General features: G+C 37.8%; 1 protein-coding gene across 1 annotated transcript in view; it reads right to left on the bottom strand.

Annotated features, from left to right (window-relative positions):
• The window catches only part of lrp1ab (low density lipoprotein receptor-related protein 1Ab), a 134,582-nt gene that overhangs the window by 53,511 nt on the left and 60,584 nt on the right, over positions 1-20,487 (bottom strand). Inside the window, exons 7-22 of the mRNA XM_081385685.1 lie at positions 10,569-10,731; positions 9,663-9,885; positions 8,415-8,604; positions 8,084-8,227; positions 7,722-7,958; positions 7,417-7,597; positions 6,890-7,112; positions 6,110-6,299; positions 5,754-5,882; positions 5,474-5,614; positions 4,725-4,850; positions 4,496-4,612; positions 4,317-4,397; positions 4,058-4,225; positions 1,737-1,919; positions 343-540 (exon numbers count right to left, since the gene is read on the bottom strand). Of these exons, the coding sequence (XP_081241811.1) occupies positions 343-540; positions 1,737-1,919; positions 4,058-4,225; positions 4,317-4,397; positions 4,496-4,612; positions 4,725-4,850; positions 5,474-5,614; positions 5,754-5,882; positions 6,110-6,299; positions 6,890-7,112; positions 7,417-7,597; positions 7,722-7,958; positions 8,084-8,227; positions 8,415-8,604; positions 9,663-9,885; positions 10,569-10,731 (2,694 nt within the window). The remainder of the gene's footprint in view (positions 1-342; positions 541-1,736; positions 1,920-4,057; positions 4,226-4,316; positions 4,398-4,495; positions 4,613-4,724; positions 4,851-5,473; positions 5,615-5,753; positions 5,883-6,109; positions 6,300-6,889; positions 7,113-7,416; positions 7,598-7,721; positions 7,959-8,083; positions 8,228-8,414; positions 8,605-9,662; positions 9,886-10,568; positions 10,732-20,487) is intronic.

The following is a 20,487-nucleotide window of genomic DNA, read 5'->3' on the forward strand; positions in this document are numbered from 1 at the left end:
AAAGGTACATAAATAAGTAATCCATAAGACTTGTGAACTATATTCTTTTGGAGCTATATGATATAGAATACAGCAAACAAGTCATATGGACAACTTTTATAGTGCTTTTTTGTCCTTTTTGGAATTTGACAGCCGGGAATTTGGTCACTATAGATTGTCACTGTAGATATATGTAGAAACTATAGAAATCTACCATCTAACATTATAATGTCACTTTTGAACAACTTAATGCGTCCTTGCTAAAAATAAATATTAATTTCTTTTAAAAGTCTAAAATGACATGAGGTTGAGCTAAAATCCCTTTAACTTGAGTGTATTTGTGTTTGTGTGCATGTGCATTACTGCAAAGCTTCTCGTCCGAGCCATCAGGGCAGTCGTCCTTGCCGTCGCACAGTTTCTCAGGAGGTAGGCAGATAGAGTCATTGCTGGCACAAACATGGTGGGAGAGCTTGCACTCAAGAGCCTCACAGTTTTCTTCATCCGAGTTATCCTCGCAATCGCTGTCCCTGTCGCACACCCAGGCCTTACTGATACAGCGGGCTAAAAACACACAAAGACAAGAAGCCCAAAAGTCAGAGATCACTTGCAAAAATGCTTCTATTTAGCATTTTATTTATTTCAAATTTAATAAAAGAAATTTCTTCACAAACTATATTATCATCATAGCAATATTCCATGTTGATGGTAATGCATGACAAATACTGTTAGTTACATAATTGGATTACTTTTTTCACGAAACGAGTAAAGTAACACATATCTTTTTACAATTTACTTTTTTAAATAAGTAACTAAAATTACTCTGTTTTCCTATTTATTGATTGACACATCTCCTGTCCCCATGTTGAGAGAAATCGTGAGTAAGTGCAGAGACGATGTGTGCGCTGTGTGTACATGACGGATACTGTAGTTCTAGGCTAAATGTAAGCATGCATTTACTCATCTCACTGGCACAAAAACAGATTCATATTTGATTAACTCCTCAAAATGAATAATAACAGTGAAATGCAAACATGAATATGTTAAATATAACAAATATACTTTATGTATTTAATCTCACTTCGATGACACAATTCAACCATACCAATAAGCAATAATGACTTCAGATAAACATCACATTTGTGTTTCTTTTTTGTTGTTGTTTTTATTGCTGAAGAGTGTTGAACTTTCTTCTCCTGTATTATTAATTTAACTTTTGGTGTGAAAAGGCCTTTACATTTGCCAAAAATATAACTTTTGCTTTTTTTATTTATGAAAAAAAAAAAAACAAACAAGCAAGCCCAGCCCAAATGAGAAAAAGTAACAAAAGTAAAGTAATGCATTACTTTCCATAAAAAGTAACTAAGTAATGCAACTAGCTTTTTAGGGAGCAAAGCAATATTGTAAAAACGCATTACTATTAAAAGTAACTTTGCCCAACACTGGCAACATTGCTGGTCAGGTATTTATAACTTGAGGGGAAGGGCAGTCTCATTTTATTGGACCCAAATGCAAAAGTGCAAGATGTGCAAGCAATAATTATGGTTTATTTCCTATAAGAGAAAACAGTAAATGTGCAATAATTTTTAGGAGTACAATAGCATATAAATGGCGTTCAAGCTAACACAGATATACTAAAGTGACAAAACCTTTGATTTTGGGTCTTTATGGAGTGTTGTTTTGATTTATCATGACTCAATCCGCTGTTGCAGTTACCGACACATGTATGATACATTCAGAATGGCCAAGCCTGTACTAACCCGAGTCCTTGCAGGCGAACTTGACGGCAGGGTCACACATATGTGTGACGCCCTCGCAGTTCTTCTCATCGCTGAGGTCCATGCAGTCCGTGTCTCCATCACAGCGCCATCGCATGGGAATACACAGACCGTCCATTCTGCACTGGAACTCATCTGTGTGGCAACCGCCGGGCGGCCGCGTGGCTGGAGAGAAAGACAGAAAATTAACACGCAATTACAACGCAGCCGTGAGAATATTCATACAAAAGCACGGATACAGATCCTATTATATGACATAATGAGAGCTCGGCTTTCTGACATAAAAAATCAGTTCCCAGGGATGGAGACTGTAACCAGCGTGAGGCACAACCACAATGAACTCTGAACCAAAGCAAACTTTCTCACGAACAGCGGTCCAGGCCTGGCACTGTGACGGCCATCATTAGGCATCGGACATAAAGGCTTTCCCTCACGACAAAAAGGTTAGCGTTTGGCAGAGTCCGGAGAGGAGGAAGCGGAAAACCAGACCTTGACTGTAAACAGAGTGAAGTGTGTCCTAGAACAGGGATCTGCTGGTGTGAACTGACCCGAATGACATCATACTGCTCGAGTTGCACACACACTCTCACACAAACACACACACACACTTTCTCTCTCACACACTCCCGCACACTCACACGCGTGCACACTCACCTACACTCACTAGTCAATACTGAAATCTGACTGTAATATTACAATTCTCAATGTCAATTTCCATAATTTAGCAAAAATATATATGCTAGTTAACAAACTCCTCTGTTAAATATAAGTTTTGACAAACTAAAATAAAGGCATGTAACCTTCAAATTTCAAATTCAAAAAACAAAAGTATATAAAAGTCCTCAAATATACTGTTAAATAGTGCTAAAAACATTTTATGTAGTAATAAGAAAATGAATAAATATTTAGCAAATACTTTTACTAAAAATAAATATGCTACTTAACACAATGCTATACTTTTTTAATGTTAACATAAATATTAACTTCAATATTAAAGTTGAATTAAGATTTCAATACTGCAGAAAAACTTTTGCATTGACTTGGTACTGAAGTACCGTTATTTTAAACGTCCCTACCCCAAAACGTAGCAAACTCAAAGACATTTTATACACAACTCTCCTCCACAACTCCCTAGCATGCCCTCTTACAGTTCTAAATCCTCCTTACACAGGCACAAACACACTGCCAGGCTCCCACAAGGCCCAGTACTCTCATTAGGCCTCTGGCTTGGTTCTGCTGCATTGATTCTGTGAGTCTATTAAGCAAAAAGCCACAGGGATTAGAGAAGCGAAGGACAGAGCCTACTCCCCGAAAACAGAACCTTACCCTCTTATTCCTGTTCCATTCAGGGCCCAATTAACAGCTATGAAGACACATGAATGGAACATGTGAAGAGGGATAGAGAAGGAGAGAGGGACGTACAAAAATGCACATGTGAGTGGATAGTCCAGCGGCTCGTGCGTCAAGCGTCCTGGCACATCTGTGCTAGTGTAATCCCACTAGACAGCAGCTCTCAGAGCAGTCATTAACACTGCTCTCCAGAGGGACTCCCTGCACTCCTCTCAGACATTCTTCAAGATTTTGTGGTTTACGCATTTCACCACAAGGCCAAAAAAAGAAAAAGATGACAGTCCAGTTTATGAAATTGTGATTTACTCCTTTTAATGAAGAGCTCAGCTGCATTAGTCACTGTGGTTTCGCTCAAAATCTAGAGACACTTCAGAAGGTGTACACACCTAAAATAACTTCAGAGAATAAACTGTGACAGTTTACATAATACAAACAGGGTAAAAACAAAAACAAATTTTTGCGTTTAAACAAATGATCAGTGAAAGAAAGTGATGAAAATATTGATCAACCAACCTCAGAAAACTAAACATTATTATTATTTTCAATGGGGTTTACAACATACAATAAAAAATAAAAATATAAAAAAGTATAAGAAATTATAATAAGCAATTATGTTTAATGTTGGAAAATAAAATTGTATTTGTTTAATTATTTTGTTATTCATTTTTAAATATTAATAAATTGTTTCGTTTTTTATTACATTTTTACACTATTTTTATTTTAAAATATCTAAAATGAAATGAAATCAATAAATAAGACAAAATAAAACAAATAAATAGTATATATATATATATATATATATATATATATATATATATATATATATATATATATAAATAATGCTAGTTTAGGATCAGATTTCTGTTTGTCGCATTTTCCAAAAACTGAAGAAAACTATATGTTTGGAATTAGACTTCATTCACTTTAACAAAATGATACTTGTCCAAACTCACCCTGATTGGTACAATTGGCATGAGTCTCATCGCTGTAATCTCCACAGTCGTTGTCTCCGTCGCAGGTCCAGTACTCTGGAATACAGCGGCCGCTGTTGCATTTAAACTGCACACTAGAGCACGAGTGACTGCAACCGGCTTCATCACTGTTATCCCCGCAATCATTATCTGAGTACACACACACACATCAAGGTGGTTATTGGACATAGTTAGCCAATGTATGATGCTGGCAATTTTGTGGATGGCGTTAGAAACTCACCATTATCACAACGCCAGTTGACATTGATGCAGCGTCCATTGGCACAAGTGAACTGAGTGAGTGGGAAACAGGTAGGATATGCTAGAGAGAAAACAGCGAGGAGAACAGGAAAACGGTTACCATTCTAAAATGTCAGTATGGCATGATGGAAAAAGGAAAAGAGGCTCAAATTTAGATACCACAAGATGCTGGTTCATCTGAGCGATCTCCACAGTCATCATCCAGGTCACATGTCCAGGAGACAGGGATACAACGGCCACTGGCACATGGGTACTGATTAGAAGGACAAGTGCGTGCTGGGAGGGAAAATAAAACCGGATTAATTCACACAGCTGTACACTAGGAAATATTTTAGATACATACCTGAATCTAAAAAAAGGCTTAAAAATCATTCAGAGTTCACAATACCCAAGCAGGTGCTGTTCGATTCATCTTCATCATTCCCACAGTCATTGTCTCCATCACAAAGCCAGCGCAGGGGGATACAGCGGTTATTCTGGCACTTAAAGCGGTCTGCAGGACAGGTGTGCTGGTCTGAAACAGGACAAATAGAGGACAATTTAAAGGTGCACTAAGTAATGTTTTGTTTGTTGCAATGGCCGATATAACAGCCCGACTTATACTCACACCTAGTGGTATGGATGCAGAATCACACAAAAGAAAATATTTACAGTTACTGATGGCATTGTAGAATGCTATTCACAGTCAGCCGTGATTAACTTATTCTGAGAGCCAATAATTCTCAGATAATAAAATGTTTATATTATATATATATATATATATATATATATATATATATATATATATATATATATATATATATATATATATATATATATATATATTGTATATTAAATAAAAAAAAAGTTTTGGTACAGCAAGATTTTTAGGGTTTTTTTGGGAACGCACAAGAAATGTCTCTTGAACATCAAATCAGCATATTAGAATAAAGGATCATATGACACTGAAGACTGGAGCAATGACTTACAATAATTGCGATAGAAAACTTCTCAAAATATTACTGTTTTTACTGTATATTTTTTGATCAAATAAATGCAGCCTTGGTTAACATAAGAGACTTCTTTTAGAAAAAAACTTTTGAACAGTAGTGTATCAGTAGTTGAACAGTGTGATATCTGAGACAAAAGGACACTAACGGCACAACTCGGGGGCCTCATCGCTGTTGTCCAGGCAGTCATTGTCCCCGTCGCACTTCCAGCGGTCTTGAATACAGCGGTTATTCTTACAGGCAAATTCTCCAGGCTGGCACTGAGGAGGAGGCACGTAGGAAGGGTTTGCTGGCAAGAAAGAAAAAAATTAACAATATTTTAAAACTAAAAACCTCCCAAAAATCTCAAACAGGCCATTTTCAAATAATTCCAGGTTATTTGTAGTAACTTTTATACGTCAGGCCACTTAAAGCACATCATACCCCACCTTTACAGGTCTTGTTGTCAGTGTCTAGTATCTGGTCGTCGGCACAGGCGCAGGAGCGTCCCGTGGGCGTCAGCAGACACAGACTGCTGCAGCCACCATTGTTGGCACGGCACACATTGGAGCCAATGACTACACACAACAAAAACATCCTCAGCAGATCCCAATTAAACACACAATATAATCCCTGAAACTCTGATCTCATTAGTTTGTAACCGCTAACATTATATAAATAATGAGGCTGTTGAGACATGTTACCATACAAAACGTAATTAAGACTTTGTTTGATCTGTAGCTCATGCTTTGCACATGACTCATATATGACAAATTTTTCAAGAATAGCTCAGGGTGTTTAGTACTTTGCTGTTGTTGTGCATCGTAGGTGCGAATCTCGTAGATTGGTGGTCGTTCATTGCGTAGCAACGTGGCCTTCTTGGTATTCTGGTCCAGCTTGTAGATTCCTCCACCGCGGTACTCATTCCAGAACAGGAAGTTCTTATAATGGCAAAGGCCAAAGGGATGATTTAGCTCGTGTCCTTCATATACCGTCTGGATGGAGAGAAAAGTAAGCTTCTTATGACCTTTTAATGCAAATTCTGAACAAAGGTTAAGATCAGGAATAATACATCATAATTACAGTTGATAAGAAGTCCTCCTGGGACGTACATATTTACGAGTTGGCATGTTGTAATTATTATGATGTTAGGTGTGTTCAAATTACTTTTGTCACAGCAAGAGTACCTTTTATTTAAAAAATAAAGATTTTTTTTTAAACAATATTACATGAAGATTTTATCAATTGTTTAAAATGATGACTAAAGAACACACACTGGGCGTTTTGTTGAATATGTAAATATGTGTGGCATGCTCAACCTCTCAAATCATATAGATTAGTTTTACGATCTCTTTATGAACTTTTTGAAACGTCAAAGTGGTAATTGCGTCAGACAAAAGTCTTACATTCTGAGTGAACATTTTTGGGTGAACTAACCCTTTAAGATGCTAACATGAGTTTCCTTGGTTGTACCCATCCATAGTGCAAGTGCAAATGCACCTTTATTTTGCTTTTGAATAAACTGGCATCACTGATGCCCTCATCCACCAAAAGTCAAGCCTTGAATCTGTATGCGTTTCCTCACCCTGCGTTCTGTGGTGTTGAGAAGCACCATCTCGATGCGGTCATAGTATGCATCCACCCAGTACAGAATGCCCATCTGGATGTCCAGGCTGAGGCCATTGGGCCAGAGCACAGTTTTAGATGTAAGCAGGATGCCAGCGTTTGAGCCATCCATCCAGGCCTTCTTTATACTGCCACGATTGGTCTCTTTAGGCTCCTCCTCCCAGTCACTCCAATACATCATTCTGCAAACATAAACAGGCCGATATGGATTTATACATTCAAAGCTGTAGATGTAACTCTAACTGGCTTATCTGTATGTTGGAAGTGGTGCGGCATAGCGTTTGGATCTGGTTTGATAGCTTTGAATGTTTTTGGTAGGTTTGGAATGTTAGCATGCCACACAGAATTGTCAGTGTACTGTGACAAAATAAAATATCTAAAATCACTAATATTTCATCACATTATAGTATATGATTTTCTTTCCAGTGATTGTTTTTCTTTTTTAGGGCTCTTGAATGTGTAATTGAGCAAAAATAATTGATATACCCATGGGAAGGGTCTACTACTATGGCCCTGGGATGGGTCATCTTGCCCTCAATAAGAGTTTTGCGGGTCTGAGAGGCTTTCTCCAATTTGGCCACACTGATGGTCTTTTTGGGTCCATCATCAGTCCAATACAGGTTTTGCCCCATCCAGTCCACAGCCATACCTTCTACTGTGTGAATACCTGTGAGAGACAAAATAAATGGGATGAAGAAGAAGAGACTGATACATGAAGGAGTAGTTCATCTAATTCAAACAACTTCAATGACACTCCAACAAAAACCATCCCAGCATCATGCTGCACTCACCATCCTTCACTATGATGTCTCTCTCAGTGCCATCGATCTTCTGGCGGCCGATGATGTAGCTGGTGGCATCAGCAAAATAGATGAATTCGGTCTCAGCGTGGAAGTCCAGTGCTCTTGGGTTATTCAGGTTCTCAATAGGGATGATGTGCTCATCATACACCCTAGCGTGCATGTCCATACCGCGGATGACTCCAGGCCGGCCTTTACCGTACACCAGGAAGAGCTCGTGCTCTGGTTCTGAGGAAACACAGGGAAAATGATCATTATATGCAAAAAAGCACTGCAATGTGGAATGCTGTTATGTAATGCTGTTTGGAACTGGTTTGGGTTGGTTTGAGCAGGCTGGTTTGAATTTTACTCACTCTTGCAGGACTTTCCGTCACTGCCAAGGCTGAAGCCAGAGCGGCAGCGGCAGGTTCGGCTCTTGTGACTGTTACCCAGCAAGCAGATATCAGAGCATCCGCCTGCCTTCCCAAACTGATCCGGAGCACACGCATGACTGCGAACTAAGGATGGACACAAAGCATAATTTTGACATAAAGAACCAGTGGGGAAACCACTCTGAATAGTACATTGAGTCAGAGATTGAAAACTGTACCTCTTACAGAAGAGTAAAATGAAGCTACCCATTAAAATGCACTTGCTGAACCCTTAGAAACGTTTTGAAATGTCAAACAAAATCCGCAGTCATACCTGCAGGCTGACGTCTCTGGTGGTAAACGTGAAGGGCGCCACCTTTATCCACGCGTGTCACCACCTGGAAGTCAGAGCTGTTGAATCGGTTGACTCTGATCACACTGGTTTTGGGCTGCATGTTGGCGTTGTCAGAGTTGGTGGCATACAGATAGTTTTCAAACACTGTTAGACCATAGAGATGTTCAATCTGCCAAAACAAACACAAAATGTATATTCATTATAAAAATGCTTTTTGAGTTTTAAGATTCGTATACGTTTACATGATCTTTCCAAATCTAAAAATTATATATACTAGTTTTCCAAGACTGTGGGAATCCTGGTAATTCAAAGGGGACCAATCAGTTGTTTTAGTCAGTCAGTGAATTAAAATAAGAAATATCTTGATTTTTTATAGTTTTAGCTTATTTCAAAGCTTGTTTCATCTGTTCCTAAATCATTTAAGTTATCTTAGGCCCCCTTGGATGTTTGCTGGTTAAGAACCACTGACCTTTATTAGTGTTTTAAAATATAAAATGTGACCCTGGATCACAAAACCAGTCACATGTCGCACGGGTATATTTGTGGCAATAGCCATCTTATGGGTCAAAATGATCGATTTGCCTTTTATGCCAAAAATCATCAGGATGTCAAGTAAAGATCATGTTCCATGAAGATATTTTGTAAATTTCCTACTGTAAATATTTAAAACGTTTATTGTTGTGAGTGAATGCAGCACAATCGCGAACATAAATGGACAACTTTAAAGGCAATTTTCTCAATGTTTCAATTTTTTTGCACCCTCAGATTCCAGATTTTCAAATAGTTGTATCTCGGACAAATATTGTCATATCCTAACAAACCATACATCAATGGAAAGCTTATTTATTCAGCTTTCAGATAATGCATAAATATCATGTGGACCAAAGGGCACAAGTTATTCTTTTCTATTAGGACTATGTGAACATCACATACAGTGATCGCACAGTGAATGTAAACTAAAGATCTGAAATCTATTAAAAAGTCCTCAAAAAAAGAGTGACACTGCACTTGCACAACACTCAGTTTTCACTGCTGCAGCAGGTTTCAGATGAGCTAATGCTGATCTTTCAGTCCTACTGATCATGTGATGTTCCAGAAACTCATGTGTGATGACGTCAATGGAAGTGACATTCTGAGATCGAGTTCATGACTCCAAATAAACAACTCTCGTACAGCACACGTGTATGGCTTCCACAAAAGCACATGAACGTGACACTTCACACGTACCAGTAAACCTTGAATGATGGTGTGCCGGTTCTTGCCTTCATAGTCCACCACCTCAATGTAATCCAGGTAAGCGTCGGCCCAGTAAACCAGCTTGCTGACCAGGTCCAGAGTGATGCCATGAGGGAAGACTATTTTACTGTCTACAAGTTTGGTGCGGTTTTGGCCATCCATATCACAGCGCTCCACCTTGGGGATCTGGCCATAGTCTGTAAAGAACACTTTCCTGGAAGAAGAAAAGACAGAAAAGAGAACGTTATGATGTACAGCAATCAACCGCAAAGAATGCATAAATTGTATAAATTGAGGAATGCTGATTCCATTTAGATTCATCCTGCCCAGAACCAATAATAATATTCATAGATAAAATTATTAATACTAATAATATTTAATAATTAAAATAAAAAACATAAGACACATAAAACATGTTTACACTTTACACTTTTGTCACTTTACAATTAAATCATATTTATTTATTTATTTATTTGCATTCAAGCATGCTTTATTTGCAGTAATATGAATGATATCGTTTTCCACATTATAGTATTAAGAATTTAGCGGATAAATATGCTTAACTGATACTGAAATAAAGTTAAGTAAGTAAGTAAATAAATAATGCTTTTTTTAAAACAAAAATTGTCCTCATTTTTTGTTTTTTGAGTTGAAAAGGTTTATTTTATTTTATTTTATTTTTATAACTAAAGAAAGCTGAAGAGTGAATATGCTATCCTCATGGAAAAAAATCATCATGGACCCTTGTAGGAACTGATACTATGGTATGGTGCAAAAACATGGCATGACCACTAGAATTCTGGGTTTAGACATATGTCTGCAGAGAACTAAAAGTGACATGAGTGACATTTGTTGGGTCTAGAGAAGGATTAAGGAGTAATGGTCTTAGGTTTTCACCCCATGGCAGGGTCCAGTGCGATTCCTTTAGGGTTATAGAGCTCCAGGTCCAGTAGGATGACACAGGTGAGGCCGTCTTTACTGCACACAAATATGCGGTCGTCCACATCATCCACAAAGTAGAAGTTTCCCGTCAGCCAGTCAATGGCCATCTGCTCCACATCTGAGTTTGTATGAAAGAATCAAGACAGGAAGAGAGAGTGAGGACGGAATAGAGGGAATTTTCAGTGTTCGCGTTATTTTTAGTCAGTCATAACTGCAGCTTCTCTCTGACTTAGCAGATAGATGCTGCACCGTGTTGGAATGCAAAACTTGGAGGACTGGATAACAGGAAAGAAGCTATGTAACTTTAGAAGAGCTACAAGTGTTTGTATCTGTCTATCAGTGTAGCTGGCTCGAAACAGTCCCATTATTAGATCTACTGTCAGAGGAGAACCAATAAACCTGGACAATAGTCAAACACATCAACTCTGAATAACTAACCATATTGCTGCCAGACTGTTCTTTGAATTCTCACTGGTACAAATTTCTGCATCTCATAGTTTAGTTTTAATATTAAACATAAAAGATTATCTAATTGGATACTAATTGGATTTTCACTTTCAGTGTGCCCAAAAAAATAAATAAATTAGTTTTCCATCCAAATTGCAAATTTAATTTAAGAAAAAAAAAAAAAATCTGAATAATTAAAAAAAAGTGAATAAACCAGTGTTTTTTACAAATTATAATTTGCCCCATTCACTAAATAAAAGCAGAAGAAATATATCCAACTCATTTGTTAATCCATTCTGACGTAAAACAGTTACATAATAATTATATTTGCAGAAACTCATTCTGCTTGTGTTTTATGAATAAGGCCCGATGGATATTTATACGTCTCTGCATATGCATATACTGTATGTGTGTGCGCATCAGCACCTCTGACTCACTGTCACAAGACGATTATTCACTCAGAGTGTTTCTCTCCACTTTTACAGCAATTAAAAAACAGCAAGCAACCAAAAAAAAACCTGATAGCAAAAAAGAAAAAAGAAAAAAAAGATGAAAATCTCACACTAGGTGAGATTCCATGCTGAAGTGTTTTTACTAAACCTTCAGTTTAAAAACCTGACACAGACACCCCGCTCTCCATTACAGCACCTTTCCTAGCACAGGAAGGCCGGACTTGGCTGTGCAGTTATCCTCAATTCTGGGAAAAGAGTTTGAAATGGTAATTCAGTGGATACTGAGTTTCTCTTTCTCTTCTCTGACAATAAGACTCCTTCTGTGCGTGCCGTCTAGAGCTCCAGCTGTGCGGGCCGGCCTGCAGTGCCTCCCATGAAGTTTGGTGTTACAACAGCTGCCACCGTACTTCCTGTTACTGATTTTTTTTTTTTTTTGCAGGCATCCACTAATGATCCTCAGGCATAGGGACATGTCCTTGTTGTGCAACCCAGTGAGGCGAAACTTGTGCAAACCAGACACAAACAGTTCTCACACTTTTCTAAAAAGTCCAGTAAACAGCAGCCCTGCCAGGAAAGGCAGAACTACCTCCAGGCCACACTAAACCTCCCAACCCCCCCCCCCCCCCCCCCCCTCGTCCCTGAGCCTGCAAAACAAACAACCACAGTACCTGTTGCGCAAAACTGTAAAAGACACGTTATTCCAGAGGGCATGTCATCCTGATACCCTCGTTCTCTACAATTCCGCTAAATCAAACCAAGTTACTCCTTTCTTCACCCCCTCATTCCTTCATAGGAAAAGTATAAAACAATATGTGCTAGGAACATCTGTTACCAATCAGAAAGCTAAAAAAAAAAAAAGTACAGACGAAAGGTACCACATATGGTTATGAACTGGAATTAGTTGTGTAATAGCAAATGCAGCAAGTGATTTTGAAAGCAATGCAAGGAAAAAAGAGAAGGGAAAGTAAAGATTGCTTAGGTTTCTAATTACTCTAAAGATCTACATTACTCTAAATAGATACTGATATAGGCATGTGTCTGTGAATATATCAAGTGTAACTGTGGTAGAAAAGACAAATGTTACAGCTACCAGTAAAGTGAAGCTTAAGTATATCAGTGACAAACACAAGAGATTTAAAAAGGGTGAGGGAAACAAAGCAGTGAGTGTCTTTGAGGCCTGGCACACGCATCTGGGATTCTTATGAATGGAAGACCCTTTTAACAAGGCAACAGTTAGAAGTTCTCAGACGTATGGAATATAAAACACTGATGAATCAAATAACTGGATAATAACGATCCTGTTATGGTGGTTTGCTTAAATAATGCATATCATAACACCACAACACCCAATGCTGGTGTCCGATAAAGAGCTATTAAATAAATAAAGATTAAGTAAATAATCCCGCAGCATGAAATTAATAGTCAAGTCACTTAATATAAGGCCATAAGAACTGTACATGTAATAATATTTAGTGGTTGTCCAATATATCCACAAGGCCATTATATCGGCCCAATTTTTTGTTTCAACTATTGGCATCGGCTGATAGGTTTTTCTGTTTGGCTGACAAGTGTCGGAAGAGAACTTTGCGACTTTTATTTTGACAGCACTGTGAACGCCAGTGTGAACGGGATGCAGACAGTTCTGCTGACACTGGAAACGTACGAGCGACCTACTTTAAATCCTTAATTTTAAAACTATGCAGTGCTGTATCAAGTTTGTTGCGGTGTCTTATTCACTTAATCAGTGTATGTAAAATTAGCATTACCATATCTTTATTTGAGAAAATATGATTCCCAGAGCAATTCACATAGTAGCAGATTACATACTGTACTGTTGGTTACAGTGTTTACTTGAGTTGCCATCTAAAGTATATCTTTTTTTATTATTATGTATTTTACAGCTTATTTTAAAACAAAGCTCAAATAATTTGAAATTGAATCAATATGAAAACATTGTGTAATTTAGTTAATATCACTATTTAAATTTAAACAGCGTGATATCGTATATCACCGTTATATCAGTCATCCTGCTCCCAAAGATATTGACATTGGCCTTCACGAATTAGAAAAAACTGTTAAACTATACTATTATACACTATGCAGATATACTATATACAAACTGAATAGTTTATATACACTACCGTTCAAAAGTAATAAAGATAAAGAGAAAAGATTTTTAAAAATGTTTTTGAAAGAAGTCTCTTAAGCTAACTAATGCTGCATTTATTTGATTAAAAATGCAGTAAAACCAGTAATATTGTGAAATATTATTATTAAACTTAAAAATTAAACTTAAAACAGCTGTTTTAATATATTTAAAAATGTCCTTTATTCCTGTGATGGCAAAGCTTCATGAATGAAAGATGACTCTAGAGCTCAGATACATCGGGATGAGATGTGGACCACTCTTAAAACTGCAGGACAGCTATTACACAACCAGTGGCAAGGATGTCTTGAGCAGATGACGTGTTGAGACACCCTCAAGCATGACCAAGAGAGAACGGATATGCACTGCCCAGGTTCGTCAGCCACAGTGGGGACGCCCACTCACCCACCACCCCTCCAAACACACTGAAGATAAGTTTGTGTGTGCGTCATGGTCTGTTTTCAGGCTTTTTACGGGGGAAAGCGGTCACAGGGCACATCTGGAGTGCTCATCTGCCCAGCACGCAACAGTTATAAATCACTACTCCCTGTGTAAAACTGAGTTATACAAGTCAATGCTGCATGGCCATTACAGTACGGATCCCCGAAGCATCAAATGAACCTTCTTCATCACAGGACTATCTACTGCATATGAGCTCATTAAAAAAAACTCCTTCCATTTCTCCTGCCTTTCCTGCAAAACGGCAACACCGAGTCATTAGGGATGTGGCTGTAATAGCAGATGTCCTATTCACACTGAAGAGCAGAGGCTGCTGATTTATAGGTCCAGTTAGAGAGAGATCAGAAGTTTGATAACATGTAATTATCTCAGCCCTGGTGGCGTAGCGCCTCTGGACACAGCGTAATTGAACAAGGTTGCTCTGATTTATAACCTCTTTGAGGAAGTTTGGTGGCTGGTTTTATAAAAGGCCTGGGAAGCTACGTAATTGGTGGCGTAGGTGCTAACTGCACTAAACCTACAGTGAAGCAGAACAGAAGAGGAGATCTGCTCTCTTTGAGGACATCAGGGATCATTGTCAAAGGAGAGGGACAAAGCATTCTGAGAGTTTATTTCTTTGTATTGTATCTTTAAGACTTCTGTATCCAAATGTTTACTGTTCAGCATCCATTTTCTAAAGCCATATGTTTGCTTTTTATATGAAAAAGACAAGGCTCGGGGGTTCATACAGGCTTGATTATAAATCATTTTTGAATAAACTATCCATTATATATTGTGTACCCAACATGCTCCTCCTGGTCTTGAACTTAGTCATTGGGACACATTCTTGTGTGCTCTGGTAGACAACTGAAGCTTGGGCTGGATGGGAGATTGAGCCAGGATCCATGCTTCTGGATTACTCAGACCCAACCAGGTCTCGAATCAAAAAGAAAAGAGAAAGAGAACCGAAAGAGATTGTGACTCACTGTTTCCCCTTGTCTGTCTAGCATGCAGATAAGTCTGAAATCAGAGGAACAGCAATGCACAGGGTCCAGACTTCCTCTAAGACTACTCTGAGACAATGAAGCTCTGTTCTAAAACCTTGTAAGCTGCCTTACTGCCGATGATAATAATGATGATGATTCATCATCTAATGAATTAATATTAATTTAACTGATTATTATTATTGTAAAAACTATTAAATAATTAATCATTTTTATAATATTTTTGGTATATTTATTTCTTGCTATAATAATGGCAATATATTTTATATTATAATTAGATTATTAATATAAATAATTTGTTAAATTACTATTATTAGTAGTAAATTGTTTGTGTATATAATATTTTAACTAACATTTAAATGCATTTGCTTATTATTTAAATAAATGTTAAGTTGCTATAATTATTATTATCATCAGCTCTACATGGGAAGATACTTAAATCATGCAAAAAGCGCTATGCACATGAACTTACATGCCAGTTTTATACTTAGGGATATGTGAAACTGTGTGCTACATCAGTCCTAAAGAGTAAACAGGGCGTGATTATTTCAAGCAACAATAAACTACTGTGCGCTAACTCGTCCCACCCTGCGCACCCTTCCTGTGAAACTGCTTCCTTGGTGTGCTGGCGAGTGGCTTTCCCTGGCACTCCAACATCACACACACACACAAAGAGAAGAAAGTGTTGCATATCAGACCTCTGTGTCTCTGCACCCATTATCCCTCTGTGTTGGTAGTACACACAACCACATTTGGCAGCATCTTCATCAGAGAGCAGCCAATATTTAGTCTGAGCTGGCTTTTAAGACACATCGATTACAAGAAACGTCCACCACTTATCAACAAGCACATCAGCAAAGTATTTTAGTATCCTGTGAATCATTTGGGTCATTGTCTAAAGGTCATAGTATACCATTAATGGAATAAAGTTCTGTACAAACGAAGACGACATGTGACATGAAATGCTTTTGGGAAGCTGTTCTGCAGAGTGACAATCAAGAGCTGTTATAAAAAAAAATAAAAAAAACAGTTTGCCAATTAAAAAATATATATATCATGCAATAAATTGGCTTTTTTTGAAATGTGCAATGAATGACTAGTTGCCTAATCTTAAAGGAGAACTTTAACATCTCCTTTAATTCTCTTAAAGGAGAATTTTAACATTGAGCTCATTTGTTTGTAAATTTGGAGTGGTGTCAGTACAGAGAACAACGACAAAAACAAAAATTGGTGTTGCCTACACCGAGTTATTCTATTTTTAAAATTTGCACCCTGTTGACTTCAATGGGGCAAGTACTAAACCTGCTTTTAGCCTCTTAACATCCTTGATGTGTCATTACAAGTGCACAGAAAATGTAGTCGATTGCCGAGTTCACGCGCGTGATCATAGGTAACTAAACCTATGCGCGTGAACTCGGCAATCGACTACTTTGGACTTCAACCGAAAAACAGGATGTAAACAGGTATTTGCGCTGGCTTAAATAACATCATTTTTATACATATCTTTCACATCTACTGCAGTCAGATCCACTCGTGTTCACTCAGAAGGAATCACTCACATTTTCTGTGCACTTGTAATGACACATCAAGGATGTTAAGAGCCTAAAAGCAGGTTTAGTACTTGCCCTATTGAAGTCAACAGGGTGCAAATTTTAAAAATAGAATAACTCGGTGTAGGCAACACCGATTTTTGTCGTTGTTCTCTGTATTGACAGCACTCCAAATGTACAAAAAAATGAGCTCAATGTTAAAATTGCCCGGAGTTCTCCTTTAAGGAAGCCTTAAATAGTTTGTCTGGTTTCAGGTTCACCTTATTACAATGGGTGAGACATTTAGTTTTTTGTTCCATTATGTTGCAATCCATCAAGCTGTGTTTGAAGCCAAGAATATGAGTTCAGATTGTGAAAAGGTATTTTTAACTTGATTCACTTCTTAAGACTTAAAAAAAAAAAAACATTTAAACCAATGCTGATGGTGGGATGCTTAAAATAAATAAAACGCATGAAGTGTGACAACATCTGAAGACATTGAATTTGCATTGAGGGATGAACTGCAGGATGAATTTTAAAAACTTCTAGAATGTTTAACTTCACAAAGTAAAAGCAGCATAATAACTGAAGTACCGCTGCTAAACATCAAAAATAAGCAAATTATCTAATTCTATACTACCCATACTCATCGATGCACAAGGGCAACGAAGACTATCCCGTCTGGACCGAGCCAACAGAAGGTCTACTGTGGAACAAGTCAAACTAAATTTTAATGATGGGTCGCAACACACATTGGAAGAAGGTTGTCTGATGAGCCGCATTTTCTTTTAAATCACATGGACAGCCATGTGCATGTGTGCCGTTTAATTAGGCAAGTGATGACACTCTCAATCCAATAAAGCACCTGTGCTGGACCAACAAGTTTAATCCAAGGCAACACCTTGCAACCTACAGGATTTAAAGGATCTGCTGCTAACGCCTTGGTACCAGATACCACAGGACACCTTTAGGGGTCTTGTAGAGTCTATGTCTCGGCGGGACAATGGTGTTTTGTCAGCACCCGGATGAACAACAGCATATTAAGCAGGTGGACGATGTTTGTATATTATATATGGTGAACATTTTTAAACAGTTATAAGACCAAAAATATATAATTGTTATTATACATAAATACATTTTTACCAAAAATCTTGATGTTGATTTAAAAAAATTATATGGTCATGTAATGGATTACCTACATGAATAAGTTATTATTGTATCTTTGTGCTGAAGACATGCAGCAAAATGCAGGTCAGCATTATTTAGTCCAATGTCAGCATGCAATTCAGTTACAAGGAAGTTATATGGAGAAGCATAGTTTATCCCTGCCCTATTTTTCTCAACACTTGTGTTCCTGACGCACTTTGTGGTTGAACTCATTTAAGCCCTGCAGTCTTCGGTGTCAAAACTGTGGAAACATGCAAGGAAACACGCAAGAAAGATATTAGTTTAGAAAACCTTCTTGCCTGAACACAGCTACAGTAGGAACAAAACCAGACCAGGTGGCAAATAAGACATAGACCTAATAATGCAGAAACTCCCTACAGGGCAGGAATGTCCAGGTGATGTAACAACTGATGTTCAATATGTTATGAAAGGTGTCATAGCAATTGCTGCAACGATTTGGGCAGTAAACAGTGTATCCTTGACATCCTAAATCACAGTTATTGTGTTATACAATCTAGAAATAACATGTCACTGTCAGTATGTCACCGCAAAATTAATTATATGATTCCCAGACAAACATCAAGGCTAATCATGTACTAAGCAAGCTGTATTAAAAGTAATAAATACTGACGCAGACAGTCCTTTCCCTTTCAGACGGAAAACGGGACCAAAGACACATCATGTTAAGGGTGTGTTCGCTTGGTTCTTTTGGTCCAGACCATAAGAGAAAATCATCTTTTTAGTCCTGGTTTGCTTTTAATTTTAACACCGAACGTAAAGAAAAACAAAACAAAACAAAAATGCTATTATGAAGTATATTTTGCGAGAGAACTTACCAAACGTTCATAATGCGAACATTTTATGGTATTTTTACCAGCTGAGATCTCACGAAGAGCTTATAAAATGTGTAGAGGAGTCAACATGCATCAGGGTTCGGATGGCAGCGTTCACACTTATTTAAATGAACCGCACTAACAGAGCAATTATACCAGTTTGTTTTAATCAAACCAAACGGCCAAGTGTGAACACACCCTAAGGAATAGTTCACCTCAAAATTATTATTAATTCACCTTCATTCTGTACCTTCATTAAGTTCAATTTCTGAAGAATACTCTGGCCACTTGTGAAGATAATGAATGAGAATTAGGTCCAAAATAACAAAATAGAACCATAAAAGTATCATAAAAATGGTCAAATATGAATTATGCTCAATATGTCAGACAAAAATGTAAATTTTAAGACTATTTAAAATATACATTTTAATGGCATTTAAGTAAAATTTAAATAATTGTAAATCTTGACATCCATCCCTAACTCTCTCTCTCCTTAAGGCCCTGATATACTTCAAGCGAAATCGAAGAGTGAACTGGTGTGACGTCATTTCCAAAGAAATCAGGCCAAAGCGAAGTGTGTTTCGTGTTCGTTTCGGGAGTTTAAAACAGCTTGCTAAAGCGAACTATCCGGAAAAGTTTGCTCTGGTTGGTAAACACCATCAAAATACCATTGGTCCATGAAGATGATGTAATAGGTAGGTGTTGGTCTGAGACCCCGCCTTCTTTGACCTGGAAAAATCTTCTTCTGTTCAGTTCATCGAGGTCAGAAGTCCGCAAGTAAAATTAATACAATGCAGAGTCGCTTTATAGCAGAAATTGAAGTTGTAATTCTAGTTGAAAGAGATTTTCATGTAGTACTGTAGTTCATGACTTTAATGGAGTACTGAATCGCAGAACTGGTGAAAACATATCCACATTACTACGATCAGATGCTTTTCTAACTGCGGTTTTCTCACAGCTGTCATTTTTGTTGTGTGCTTATTTTGTTGTTGAAAGGAAAGCGTGCAGGAAATATTTACATAATCTAAACGCCGCTCTGGATGTTCGCTAACGGTGTATCATGCATTTCAAACTTCTTTTTACCCCTAAGCGTGAGTATATCGGGGCCTTCAGAGTTCATCACAGTTCATGAGAGAAGTAACAATGTCCGATTCACAAACTAAATGTTCTTTTGAGTCAGATCTTTTCAATAAATCGCTTGATCCAAGTAACAAAACCGGTTTGAATGATTCATTCAATAATCAGACTGGTCTGTTTGTTTTTCCAGCTTAGTCTGCTTCTCACACAAACACTTGGTACAGTACACAGCACATGAGTCATATGGATCACTTTTGAGATGCGTTCATGGATCTTTTAAAATGTTTTGGAAGTTTGAAGTTCGGCTTCCATTTCTTGTAACTGAATGGACAAGACCAACCAGTATATTATTCAAAATGTCTCCTTTCGCAGAAAGTACACCGTTATTCAAAAGTTTGGGATCAGTAATTTTTTTTTTGAAAGACATTAATACTTTTAAGTAAGGATGCATAAAAAAGATAGTAATAATTAATAATTTGTTACATTTATATAGCGCTTTTCTCTACACTCAAAGCGCTTTCATATAGAAGGGGGGAATCGCCTTAACCACCACCAATGTGCAGCATCCACCTGGAAGTTGCGACGGCAGACATATTGTGCCAGAACGCCCACCACACACCAGCTTATTGGTGGAGAGGAGACAGAGTGATGACGCCAATCAGTATATATGGGGATGATTAGGAGGCCATGATGATGGACAGAGGCCAATGTGCAAATTTGGCCAGGATGCCGGGGTTACACCCCTACTCTTTTTTAGAATGACATCCTGGGATTTTTTAAT

Source organism: Scardinius erythrophthalmus, assembly GCF_964197995.2.
Source record: "Scardinius erythrophthalmus genome assembly, chromosome: 15".
Lineage (NCBI taxonomy): Eukaryota > Metazoa > Chordata > Actinopteri > Cypriniformes > Leuciscidae > Scardinius > Scardinius erythrophthalmus.